The sequence below is a fragment of the Centrocercus urophasianus genome, unplaced genomic scaffold (assembly GCF_019232065.1).
Source record: "Centrocercus urophasianus isolate 14NV4802_14NV808 unplaced genomic scaffold, USGS_Curo_1.0 seq_25, whole genome shotgun sequence".
NCBI lineage: Eukaryota > Metazoa > Chordata > Aves > Galliformes > Phasianidae > Centrocercus > Centrocercus urophasianus.
In genome coordinates, this window is record NW_024884811.1 from 16,897,304 (window position 1) to 16,911,327 (window position 14,024).

General features: G+C 44.9%; 1 protein-coding gene across 1 annotated transcript in view; it reads left to right on the forward strand.

Moving 5' to 3' along the window:
• Positions 1 to 2,454: 2,454 nt before the first annotated feature.
• NPR3 (natriuretic peptide receptor 3) overlaps positions 2,455 to 14,024 on the forward strand; it is a 42,187-nt gene continuing 30,617 nt past the window's right edge. Inside the window, exons 1-2 of the mRNA XM_042825730.1 lie at positions 2,455 to 3,169; positions 9,610 to 9,732. Coding sequence (XP_042681664.1) covers positions 2,455 to 3,169; positions 9,610 to 9,732 — 838 coding nt within the window. The remainder of the gene's footprint in view (positions 3,170 to 9,609; positions 9,733 to 14,024) is intronic.

Below are 14,024 nucleotides of genomic sequence, written 5' to 3' on the forward strand. Positions count from 1 at the left end.
GCAGCTGAAAAAATGTCAGTGGAGAAATGCTGGATTTATAGCTATGGAAAATACTGGAAGTGAACAAATGGTGAGGTGGATTAAGTGACATTTTGAATTGGGATTAACAAGTAAATTCTCATACATAACTGTCTGGCTCATAAAAATAAATAAATCACCAGGATTCACCTTTATAAATTGCTAAGATGAAGGGAAACAACTGAAACGTTTGTGACACTTTGGGCCTGCAGAAACACTGCAGAATGCAATTGCTCATGCAAGGACCACATACTGCAGGCCACATCTTTTCCAAAAGCATCAAAACCAATTTACACTGCTGTTAAATAGCACTGGCTCAATGTCTTTCTCCCTCCACCCCCCAGGCTGGCCGTGCTTCTCCCTCTTATTCATTCCCAGCAGTGCTTTACCTCACAGGGAGTAGCTGGAGTGAAGGAAGGCAACCATGTGATTTATGGGCTTACTATCTCTTCCATCATGTTTACACAGCTTACACTCAAAGAGGACAGCTAGGATAGTATGGAGCTCACACGTAAAATGAAGATATTCTGCTGGGGAAGGGGGAATCAAAAGAGATCCTTCCAGATTTTGGTGCTGTAAACACATCTGTAGGTTCAGCATAAAGCAATGACTACAAAGGTCAGCATTTCAAAATGTGTCTGAAGAAAATGTTTTTGCAGGCTTTGTGGTGTAGATGGCTGGCATTCTGTATACTGTAACATTCAGCTTAATCTCCAGTGTGTCATATAGTCATCTACAACAGAAAATGTCTGACATAACTTATAGTAGAGGAACACACAAAACAAGCTTCACCAGGGTGGATGTTCATGTAAATTTCAAGAACACTCTGATGTCAAATTCAGTAATCAAATAAAACTACATTAGAGGCACATTTCCCAGAAAAGCTACACACATCTTTACATTTGTGAGATTTTTCATTCCATCGAGATCTGTCAGATCAATGCTCCTAAATACATAAATAAATATTTTTGGATGGTTATTTCTGCATGTGACATTATCCGTTTTTTCATTACACTTCTCAGCTGTAGTTGCACAAACACTTACAGCTTTCTTTCCCTTGTTATCAAGGAACCTTAAAGGTGAGGTGGTGGTGACCCCTGGGCTCCCACCATCCCATTCATGGACTGCACAGTGAAGGCAGCAACAACTGATTTCACACACTTCCCTGAAAACAATCTCCATGATGAACTAAACAAATCCTTCATGTAAAGTGAGGAGCAGTTTCTAATGCAAACCTGGCACTCTCTGAGTAATCACAAAACATCAAACTGTGCAGCCCTGCTCTGGGTTTGAGGATGCGTACATAGAAAAATCCACAGCAAGGCATCCTCCAGGAATTTGTTGTTGAAAAGCATCAGGTGTCCAAAAGCCTCCTTCACAAAACATTCTGCACATTTCATACTGACACCGTTCCTTATTCCAAAACCGTTCTTCCATTTTAAATGGATTGTAACAAAGCATTAAGCATCGCAGCCTGATGAGCAGCAAAGAGAGGTGCATAGGGCTGCATTTAACATGCTCTGATCAGGCAGTGCTCTTAAGAGAATTTAAAAAGCAGGTTTTCTTTTTTTTTCCCCCCAAGAAAATAATCTCAGAGCAGCACTCGTCTCCTCTTCATTGGGGAAATCTCAACTCCTTGCGGCATGAAATCGTGCCTCAGAGCCACACTGGGTGGGAAGGGGCAAAAAACCACAGGGGTCTCAGAAGGACTCTCTAGCAGACTACAGGGGTGGCAGCCTGTGGGGCTTTGCTGACACGGGCATCTTTCGGGGCGAGGAGACGCGAGCCCTGCGCAGCCCACCCCGCTTTGGTGTGCAGTCTTCACCCCCAGCGCCGGCGCTGCCCTCCTCCTCTCTGCGCACATCCCCCAGCACCGAACCCTGCCCTACTCCCAGCCTGCGGGGTGCTCAAACCCCCGCACAACTGAAAAGAATTGAAGCGCAGCGGAATCCTGTATTTCCCAGCCCCGGCTGCCAGAGCAGACACCTTGGCCGCCCCCGGGCTCTCGGCGCTCAACCCCGCGCTGCAGCTCCGCGCGGCCCGGCCCGTGGGCGAGGTGTGGGGCGCGGGGGGGCCGCCGGAGGGCGGGGGCGGGCGGGAGCGGCGGGGCCGGCTCCTCCCTGCGCACAAACCCGGCGGCGCGGCGCCGGGCGTGCGGAGAAGCCGCCGCCGCTCCCGCGTTACTTAAGCGGGGAGGGAGCGTGCCGGCAGCCCTGCGGGGGGGGCGAGTGGGGGGAACCGAGGGAGAAAGGCAAACCCAAAGCATTCCGAGCTACGCCGAGATGCGCCGTCCGTAACCCGCAGGCTAGGGCAGGTTGTTCGTTTGGCCAAACACCTGAGCAATAAAGCACGACCGAACAATTGAGAGCGGGAGGGCGGGCAGACGGGGCAGCGCAAACTTTGCCGGAGTTGGGGTCTGCCGGGGGGGCGGGCGCGATGCCGCCCTGGCTGCTCGGCAGCCTCTGCTGCGTGCTGGCTGCACGGGCGGCGCTGGGCGGCGGCCCCGCGGGCGCGGAGGCGGCGGCGGCCGAGGAGGAGGAGAAGCTGATCCGGGTGCTGGTGCTGTTGCCGCAGGACGACGCCTACCTCTTCTCGCTGGGGCGGGTGCGGCCGGCCATCGAGTACGCGGTGCGGAGTCTGCGGGAGAGCGGCGCCGGCCTGCCGCCCGGCTACGCCTTCCAGCTCACCTACGAGGACTCGGCGTGCGGCAACCGCGCCCTCTTCAGCCTGGTGGACATGGTGGCCCTGCAGCGCCGCCGGCCCGACCTGCTGCTGGGGCCCGTCTGCGAGTACGCGGCGGCGCCGGTGGCGCGGCTGGCGGCGCACTGGGACGTGCCCATGCTATCGGCGGGGGCGCTGGCCGCCGGCTTCGGGGCCAAGGGCGGCGAGTACTCTCACCTCACCCGCGTGGCCCCTGCCTACGCCAAGATGGGCGAGATGCTGCTGGCCCTGTTCCGCCACCATCAGTGGAGCCGTGCCACGCTGCTCTACAGCGACAGCAACCCCGAGCGCAGCTGCTACTTCGCCATGGAAGGCGTCCATGTGGTCTTCCAGGACGAGGCCTTCCACATGGCCGTGCACAGCTTCGACGAGACCAGCCGCCACCTCGACATCGATGATGTCGTTCGCTCCCTTCAGACTGGCGAGAGGGGTGAGTGGTAGCCACGCGGGGCGGGACGTGGTGTAGAGGGCATGCTGATGATGGGTTGGCGGTTGGACTGGATGCTCTAAGAGTTCTTGGATTGGATGATCTAAATGGTTCCGTGATGGAGCAGTGGGGCTGCCCGCTGTCTCACTAGCCTGTTTAGTGGGGACCAGAGCAGGAGGTGTGATGGTTGGAACAGAAAGTTGGGTAGGGATGTCCTCTGGGATAGGTGGGAAAAGGACCACACAAGCATCCCTGGGTCAGGTGTGCAGCAGCTTGCTGGAGACTGGGACTGCCTTGAGCAAAGCTTTGCCTGCTAGAGTTCCTTAGAGCTTCACCTGTTGCATCAGGAAGCACGGATTGCCCTTGGGACTGCATTGGGATGGTGTTGTGGCACAGGAAGAAATTGGCTGGTGGTATGTGCTCATCCACAGCTGAAATTGCTCCTTTCTGCTCATACATGCAGAACAATGAATCTCTTGCTTGTTCTCTGAGATTTTAACCATCTCCATGCAAGTTGAAAGGCTGAGCAAAGGTAGCTTTTTCTTCACTGTGCTATGTCCTGCCATGGGGATCATTTTCCCTCTCCTTCTGTTAGAAACCCTGTGGAGTAGTTAACACCTTTGGTGTTAGTGGTCATTTCAAGGCACGTTTGAATGCATAACCCATGAGTGTGTAGTTACATTGCCACCAGCTGCTACAAAAACATATGCAGATAAATCAAGGAATCACAGAATGGCCTGTGCTGAAAAGGACCACAAAGATCATCGAGCCTCAACCCCCCTGCTATGTGCAGGGTCACCAATCACCAGACCAGGCTGCCCAGAGCCACATCCAGCCTGGCCTTGAAAGCCTTCAGGGATGGGGCATCCACAACCTCCTTGGGCAACCTGTTCCAGCGCGTCACCACCTCTGTGTGCAAATCTTCCTCCTAATATCCAACCTAAACTTCCCTTGTCTCAGTCTAAAACCATTCTCCCTTGTCCTATCACTATCCACCCTTGTAAACAGTAATTCTCCCTCCTGTTTATAAGTGGCTTGTGAAGAAAGCTGGAAAGTCACCCATGGGCTGGCTGAGCTGGCTTGGCATCATGAAGTACTAAAAGCGTGAAGTACTTCAGGATGTAAAGTTTGTAGTTAAGTGTACTTCAAGGTGAGATTGTATCAAGCAGTGTGTGGATACATGGGCTCATCTAAGTGGACCAGCCATAAATTTCCACAGTAAGCTATTGCTAGAAGAAAAGAGGAGCCATTCAGGACTGCTGGATCAAGCTAAAGAAAGTTCTCAGCTTTTTTTTTAGTAGAACAATAGACATAAAAAATACTTTGTGCTATATTTACATCCCTGTTTGCTTAATATTGAAACAGTATCAAAACTGAGCAGATGAGGATAGTGCTGTGTTGGCTCAGCTTGTGCTACCATGGCACAGGGCTTTGACTTAGCAGTCTGGTGTTGGTGCTGTGGTTACACTGCTGTGATGTCTTCTGTGCACTCTGGGCACTGTATAGGGGATAGCTGAGATCTCTGGATATGTGGAGCTTTAACTCTTCTTTATAGAAGTGCTGGAGCAGGTGCTTAAAATTGAGCTGTCCAAGGAATTGCCATTTAGGGAAATACGCTGAATGGAGGTAAAGAAATGTGTGAGTGCTAGAGGAAACAGCTATGTATGAAAAGATGCCTTTTTGCTTTTAATCAGCCTAACTTGGGTGTATGTTTGGCTTTCCTAGCATAACAGTGTGACTATAGCAGCAGAAAACGAGTGTTTGCTCTTAGCCAGAGGGAGCTCAGATGTCTGAATGTGCTACAGGAGCATGACTGATGGCTAAGGGCAAAAACCCACTGAACCATACTTACACTCAAGGAAGAGAGGCTTAGTTTCAGCTCAGACTTAAATGCTTTGTTGAACTGAGACTTCTGATTCAACCTTATTCTGTAAGTTCAGTGCAAGAGACTGAATAAATGCAGCCCTCTGTGGTTCTTCTCTACAGCTCTGTGCTGTGCTGGGGGAGAGGGGTACCTCTCTCCATCTTAGCTTGTAACTTGTTTTCTGGTCCATGCTGCTACTGAGAGATGCAGCACGTGAGGCCTTTCTGCCTCTACTTGTGCATTCCTGTCTTTAAGGACTGACTGCATAGCTTACCTTGCATGTTCCTCTGGATCTGAGGGGTGGTCTTGTTGCTTACGACATTTTCCAGACTGTCATGGCACTTTAAAAGTTGTGTATCTTGTGATGGATACACCATGTGCCTTGGCTTACTGGGTTAGGTCTTCATTTTTTCTTTGGCTTCCTAGGAGGTCCCCCCATAGGACAGTGGGACTGGTGGATGATGTGACACTGTTCAAAGCATTTAATTTTTCTTTAGGTTTTAAGGGCTCCACTATCATATCTATAGTGATACCATCCTGTGCACTTACCCAGCATTCTCTAACTTCTTGGAGATCACTGCTGGTGGTGGCTGTAACTTGAGTGATAGGGCTTTTCTGAACAGTTTTTAAGTAGTACAGGATATGTGCTCCCAGACCCTCCAGGGGTTGAGAAAGAAGTCATCCCACCAGGTGGCCCATGGAGACCCAGGTGCTTCTCCTTACCTGCAGGGCAAAGGCTGGCCCCATGGGTTGGGTTGCAGCTGTCTGGGGGCTGGTGTTAGATTCTTGGGGGCCCACAGGCCCACTTGGCCACCAAACTCATCTTGGTCAGTCCATGCTTTGGAGCCACTTGGAAAGATCTAGAGATGCAAGAAGATGATGATGAAAAATACAATTATAAAAGTTAACCACTTCATTGCATTAACAGTTAAAGCTGTCTAGTAAGCTTGGTTCACTGAGCTGATACTGTAGGCCAAAATAGTCAAGAACTCAGTACTGTGCTTAGACATGTTCTAGATAAGGCTGATAGTAAGTACATGTTCTAGATAGTCTGAGGTAAGTGCTTGGCAAAGAGAGAGACTCCTTTAACTGGAATTAAATTAAGTGTTTGCGGGATTAGGCAATAAATACAGAATACAAGTATGAGAATTACTGTCTTCTGTGTGTATAGTCCTGAAGGGATAACACTGTGCCTGTGTGCACGTGCGTATTTTTGTGTGTGCAATTAAAAGGTACAGATGTAGATCAAATAAGTATAATTTACATTTTTGGAAGATTGTGAGACTTGCCCGTAGCATATTTGCTTCAAAATCTTGAAATATGTACTCTTAGCTCTCCTGCAGGGTTAAAAATTACATCCACATTGTTAATATCACTTTCTTTACATTCCTTTAGAGATTTACAAAATATTACTTAACATATTTAAAAGTAGTCTTTTTTTTGTTCTGCTCTTTTTTTTTTTTTTCTTTTTTTTTCCATTTGCTCAAAATCTTTCACTGATGATATGGTGATACGGAAATCTTGATTTCATCTGCAGGTTACAGTTCTATGATAGACATGAATTACATGGGCAAAGTCAAGGGAGAGTTGGGTGAGCAGAAAGGAAACATTACAGAAGGAAATCTCTCACCTATCCTGAAATTAGGAACAGTGAGACAAATTTATTCCTGATGTTCATCTGGAAAAGATTTGGTCCAGATTTCGTTGCAAGAAATTCTTCTTTTATTTCATGCTAATATAGCTCATGAAGTGCGCCTTGCTCTGCTGCTCTGGAAATTGTTACGTTACTCGGCTGTGATGATCAGTAGGACAGAACTTTGCTTGGTATTGCTCTCCTGATAGGTGGGGATATACCAAATGTGATTCATCCTGGTGGTGCTTCTGAAACTTTACACCTGTGATGGCATCCAACCAGAGAAGTGATGAGAGAAGATGCATTGGCTGAGTAAAAATGCCAAATAGGCCAAATGTTAATTTCTTATAATAGCAGACACTTATAACCAGAAAAGTTGAATACAATTCTGATTCATATTTACCATGGGAGTGGAAATATTTGCATTCATTATTGCAGTTTTTGAGCCCTGCCATGCCTGACAGAATTCTTGGAAACATGCGTGTAGTCATCCCAACATCTTACACCCTTAATATAGGATATAGCCACAAAGCATGCAATGACAAAACATTTTGCAACAGTCTCTTGTCATTAGCTTCATACTGATAGTCCCATAAATGCGTATAAAAGTTTATGGTATAACATGCTTCATGCAAAAGATGGTTTTCTCTCTGTTGCTGAATTCCTGCTTTCTATCTGCAGGAGGATGGGGTGGCAAGAAGCATAGTTTCCCCTATGATTGGGAAAGTGACTTTTCAGTCATCATAGTTACTCTAAAGAGAAAAAACACATTGGACATATAGAATCATAGAATTCTTAGAGTTGGAAGGGATCTTTAAAGGTCATCGAGTCCAACTCCCCTGCAATGAACAGGAACATGCACAGCTCAGTCAGGTTGCTCAGGGCCTTATCCAGCCACACCTTGAATGTCTGCAGAGACAGGGCATCATTTACATCTCTTGGCAATTCAGTGCCTCACCACTCTCACTCTAAATGACTTTTCCTTATATCCAATCTAAATCTACCTTCTTTAAGTTGAAGCCATTTTCCTTTGTTCTATCACCACAGACCCTGCTAAAGAGTCTGTCACTATTTTTCCTGTAGCTCCCCCTTAGATGCTGAAAAGCTGCTATCAGATCTCCTTGGAGCGTTCTCTTCTCTGGGCTGAACAGCCCCAGCTTTTTAAGTCTATTCTTGTAGGAGAGGTGTTCCATTCCACAGATCATTTTTGTCGCCCTCCTCTGGATGCACTCCAATAGGTCCATGTCTCTCCTGTACTGAGGACTCCACAACTGGATGCAGTACTCCAGTTGAGGCTTCACCAGTGCAGAGCAGAGGGGCAGGACCTCCGTCATCCTGGTTGCCATGCTTCTTTTGATGCAGCCGAGGCTACTTTTGGCTTTCTGGGATGCAAGAGCACATTGCTGGCTCATGTCAGCTTCCTATCCACTGGAACTCCCAGGTCTTCTTTGGCGGAGGAGCACTGCTACAAAATCTGTCAGGGTGAGAAGCTGTGGATTTGGCTTGCACGCTCCGTTTTTAGGCAGGGTTGCCTGAAGGTGATCAGAGGGCTGGAGCGCCTCTCCTATGAAGAAAGGTTGAGGGAACTGGGCTTGTTTAGTTTGGAGAAGAGAAGACTCTGGAGTGATCTCATTGTGGCCTTCCAGTACTTGAAGGGAGCATATAAACAGGAGGGGGAGTGGCTGTTTACAAGGGTGGATAGTGATAGGACAAGACGGAATGGTTTTACACTGAGACAGGGGAGGCTTAGGTTAGATATTAGGAGGAAGTTCTTCTCACAGAAGGTGGTGACGCACTGGAACAGGCTGCACAAGGAGGCTGTGGATGCCCCATCCCTGGAGACATTCAAGGCCAGGCTGGATGTGGCTCTGGGCAGCCTGGTCTGGTGATTGGTGACCCTGCACATAGCAGGGGGGTTTAAACTAGGTGATCTTTGTGGTCCTTTTAAACCCAGGCCATTCTATGATTCTACGAAGGTCTTTTTTATTGCTGAAGATCAATGGTGGCTGTTTGAGCATTCAAAAACTCCAGGTGCTGCCTCCATTCCTGGCCCCTGCCAGGAAGAAAGAGAGCTGGGTTGCAGGGCTGAGGGCTGACGTTCAAGTTCCAGGGATTTGTCACAGCTTTCATCCCACTGGGTTGTCACAGTGGCACAGCATCTGCGTGGAGCACAGCTTTTCGGACTTGTAGGCATAGAAGCCCCTGTTTGGCTTCTATTCCATCATAAATGAGGCTTTGTGGCATTTAATCTCTCATCCACATTTAGTCTTCTGAGTCTGAAAATGGCACTCATTTAGCATGAACATTGTGTCCCATCAGAGGTGGCTGACTAGAATTATCATGTGGTTGTTGAAGATAAAATCATATCGTGAGCAGATCTGTACTACAGAATCCCCAGGAGCTGTCAAGGGATGGAGTGAAACAGCTGCAGAAGTGTTGCCTCTATACTACCATCATAGAGCAACAAATTGTAGACTAGGTATTTAAATGTTAGATAACATGAGTGTAGGCAAAAATCTACGCCAAACAACTCAATAAAATTGAAATGGTAGTGTCATTGTATCTTACTACTTAATATTCAGATTGTTTTATGCACACTTTAAAATAATAACCAAGGCTTATGATTGCAATCAACTCTGCAAATAGATGTAATTGAAGAAATTTGAAGGCAGAACTTGTCATATGCTGCAGGAGTAAGAAAAGAGGATAATATAGGGCTCTATTTAATTATTTTCAGAGAAGATGCAAGTAAAATGTCAATCTGTATTTGATGCCTGTCTTCTGTCAGCAGTTGGGTAATAAACTTTGTTCTTTATGTTGTCACGTTTGTTGCAACACTGGGAGGACAGCTCAGGTCACTGTGTCTGGCAGCATTCATGCTAAAGAATCTGTTCCACAAAGTTCTTGAACTCCCTCTTATCTGTGTTTTCTGTTTTCTTCCACCAGTTGTAATTATGTGTGCCAGCGGTGACACAATCAGGAACATCATGTTGGCTGCTCATCGGCAAGGAATGACCAATGGGGACTATGCTTTCTTCAATATTGAACTCTTCAACAGCTCATCATATGGTAATGTTTTTCCTGCCTGAGTATCTTGCAAAGTCTTTTGTAAGCCTGATAATATTTTTAGATTTGTTAGTCTCAAAACGTGCTGTACTGAATGCACCACCATTTCTCCCTGTCTTCTACTTAGATTATGAAATTGCAACTGAATGGATTACAGGATACTGAAGAATAGTTTTAAACTAAAAGAAAGTAGATTTAGATAAGACATGAGGAAGAAATTATTTACCCAGAGGATCAGAAGGCCCTGCCACAGGCTGCCTAGAGAAGCTGTAAATGCCCCATCCTTGGAGATGTGAACATGGCTGGGCTGGATGAGGCTTTGGGTAGTCTAGTGTAGTGAAAGGCGTCCTTGCCTTCAAGAGGGATTCAGAAATAAAAGGTCATTAAGGTATTTTCAAAACCCAAGCCTTTCTGTGATTCTAGGAAATACACTACAGGTATTATTTATTTGGTTACTTTTAGGGGAGACAGCACCAAAAAGACATATTAAGCAGCCAAATGTTTGGTACCCCACACTGCAGTGTGCATTTTCAGCACGGGGCTGCTTGTGCCATCCCCAGCCTTGTGACTGGCGGATGTCAGAGCAGGGGCTCTCCTGGCACTCCGGTGTGCCCTGGTTCATGTGGCCAGTTGAAAGGAGGCATGAGGGGTGGCAGTGGGAATGTGTGGCTGCAGGTCCAAGGTCTCCAGTAGTCACTTCTATGCTAGGAGTTCCATACATCCCTGTTTACTTCTGATCACAAACTGTATGTGCAGAACTATCCAGCACTGTTGTGTTGAACAGAAAGCACTGACAAGCAAAAGCACAGACTGTCTAAATGTGCTAGGTTTGGGTAGATAATAGCAAATTACTTAATTCCAAATAAATATGACATGATATGTCAAGTTAAATTAACTGAAAAATTAAATACTTTTCTTTTCAAAATACATCCCTGTTCAGTTACATTGTTGTTATGTCAGTACATGACAGAGACTAAACCTGTTCTCAGCTGCCTAAGCTAAAAGGAAGGCAATACTGGAACAATGTGTTTACTGACAGTTCTTAAAAATGTCATATGGCTGAAGCTGAAGGAAGTTTTTGTCTAGATTCTAGAAGTGTCAAAGTGGCTTTTGAACAGAGCAGCTTCTTTTGCAGGTGCGGAGAAAATACTTTTCCCCCTGCAGCCTGCCTGCCTGAGCTAATCCATTAAAATAACAGATTCATTTTGAATTGAAAAGCAGGAGTTGTGTGAAAGGAGGAAAACTTGTTGTCTTTCAATCCTTGAAAAGCTGATAAAGAGGAAAAAAAAAACATATTCACAAAAAGATGATGTATTTTGTTTAACGAATCAGTTAATTGCAAGTTAAATTCTCTTACATAAACTTCATTATCCATCTATCACTAAACTTCATTATCCATCTATCACCTCTGAGATTATCTTAAAAAAAAAAAAGTTGAAAAGCTCTATAATGAACATGTGTAACTGCTTAAATTCAGAGTTGTAGGTACGTAAAGAAGCAAAGATAGCACTACATAAGCCTTCTAAGCTAGCTAAGGAAGTGCCAAGTTCTACCAGCCAACAAGGAAATTACTTCTATAACTAAAAGATAAATTTGCAGAGCAAGATCAAAGCCAGTGATTGAAGTCAAGGTGGTCTGTTAGCTGACTGAATTTCAGAATGACTTCATCCCTTGTGTCATAAGTGAACCGTTTGTCACTGCAGCTTCAATCAGGACCAGTCTGAAAAAGTAAAGGTTTACTTGTATCAATAGTCACAAAACTCTGATGTTTCAAGCTTTCTGTAGACTGTGGGAGCTCTGCAGACTTGATTTCACTTGTGCCTAGAAACCACTGATCATATAGCCCCTTCGCTGCTGCTAGTGCTTCTTTCTGCTATGCTACTGCTCTATTTCATCTCAGAGAGTAGAATTTCATTAGAAGTGATTCATCTGGTCCCAAGTACAAGTCTGCATGTGAGCTGGGCTCCTTTTGGAGTCACAGGAGAAAGTTAGGCACCCCTGAATGGTGATTCACCTCATCTTGAAGTGTCTGAAATGGCCTAGATGAATTGCGCCTTAAAACTGGTGATTTTGTTACCTTGGATGAAACGAGCAGAGTGACTGGCTGTGTTACAGAGGTCTTTGTGGAGCAGGATGTGCTCATGTAAAAGCAGCAGCTGCAGGATATATGCTGCTGTGTTTTGTAATGTGTTTTGCATTTCAGGATGGTGTTTACTAGGAGGCAATGTTGCAAAAGCGCTCAACAGAGATGTGCCCATTTGTCTTGGAGGTCTCAGCATCCTCTTCCTTTTGCATTACAGTTAGTTCAGTCTACTTGTAGCTTTTCCAAGGGATAAATTACAAATATCTACCTCCTGTTTGAGTTATCAGAAATTTCTTGATGCTTCTATGGAATAATTCTTCTAATCATTTTTTCTGTTTCTTTGCAAATTTTTCCAGTGAGGAGCAAAATAACTGTTGGAAACTGACTTGAGGTGGTCATTGCATGCAGGAAGCAAATGTGGTAGGGAAATGTAGAGACATTTTCTGTGAATTCTTTGTTCCCAGTGGCAAGGGGTGCTGGAATTTTAAGAGGCACATGATTTAAGAGTTGATGTGACAGACGATTGGCATTTTCCCTTTAAGCTCAGATGACTGTATTGCAGTTTGTTGTTGCCCTCTGTTCTGAATATTTTTAATTTTTCATAAGAGCAGACGCATTTAATGCCAACAGAGCAATAATTGCAGATAAGTACTGTGGCAAGATTACATCCCACAAAACAATCCATGAAGGAATTTAAATATGGAAATTATTTCAGGAACTCTGTTATGCAAGTGCAACTTCTTGTTTCAGTGTCAGTATTTTTAAAAATAAATATGTATAATGTCCAAGACAGAAATTTGTTCACATTCCACCAGCACTATCATTTTTTTAATATGAACCCACTCTTCTTAGAAGTCTGCCTTAGTAAGTGCAAAGCCATAGCAAACCCCTCCATGTTGCATTCTCTGTCATACTTTAAGTGCTGCACTTCTGAAAAGCAGGTACCCAACTGGGACAGAGGTTTTTCAAGCTTTAAGGCTCCAGCAAGGTTTGTACCCCTTTTTTGCATCCTCCAATGTATTTTTTGAAATCAGTGAGAAGGACTGGGTACTGGCAAGGAAGGAAGCAGTGCTGCCTCTCAGGGCAAAATTGTGCTACAGGATGATAGCTGCTGTCCAGTGTTTCCACCCAGTCTGATAAATGGAGTCCTGATATACATAATTTTGACCCCAAACCAAGTCAAGTTTCTTGAGTTTCTTTGTAAGAGAATGAAAGAGCTGGAAAAAAAAGCTGGTGGGAAAAAAGAATTACTGCTTGTGACCAATCCTTGCTGATGCTGAGCTGTGATAAGTAAGGCTTTCCTGGGGTAAAAGAGAGGCAAAAGAGTTTCCATTTAATGAGAGTATTTTTCAGGGCACAGCTGGGTTTGATCTCCCTGCCCTGTGCTCTGTAACAGAAGCTGCCTTTGATCCAGAATCACCATGAGGAAAGAGTTTTTATCCTGAGAGATGCAGGCCTTTCATTGCTTTCTCCACACTCTTTGAGGAAGCAGAGCAATTTTTCCATTGCCTTTATTGCTTGTTGGTTTTTTGTTTGTTTGTTTTTGTTCAATAAAACAAAATCCCAGCAACAGTATCTGGTATACTGGGTATTCACCTGCTTTAGGGGGGCCTGATAGGTCTTGTACATGAATTTGATCTCACACAGACTCTCCTTGCAGGCTGCAGTGCCATGTAAACATTACTGAGGGTTTGACGCCTGTACTCTGTTGTCACTATGCCATTAGTATCTTCCTTTAAAAAAAAAAAAAAAAGAAAAAAAAAAATTATTTTTAAGCACAAAGTTCCCCAAGCATTTACTTATTTTGGTTCAGACAGCATCATGGTCCTCTAACTATTATAAATATTAATATAATTAATATAAATAAAATTAAATATAATATAAATATTATAACTATTATAAATTAGAGTTATATAAATAAATATTATATTATACTACTAACCATAGCAGAGGAGCACATCCACTCTTATCCCAAGGTCATGTGTGTTCCCTGATTACCTTCAGGAGCTTAGTATTAGTCTTCATCATTGCTCATTTAGCCATGACAGGAGTTTCTCATGGTTGTTCCAGAATAAAAAGATTGTCTAGTTCTGAGTCATTTCTAAGTATTTAAGGCACACTGTTCAGGGCTATCACTGTTCTCTCTTTTATTAATTTTTTATGCAAAGATAGCACAGAATCTGACCCAGGGCAACCTTTTCACTGAGACTTT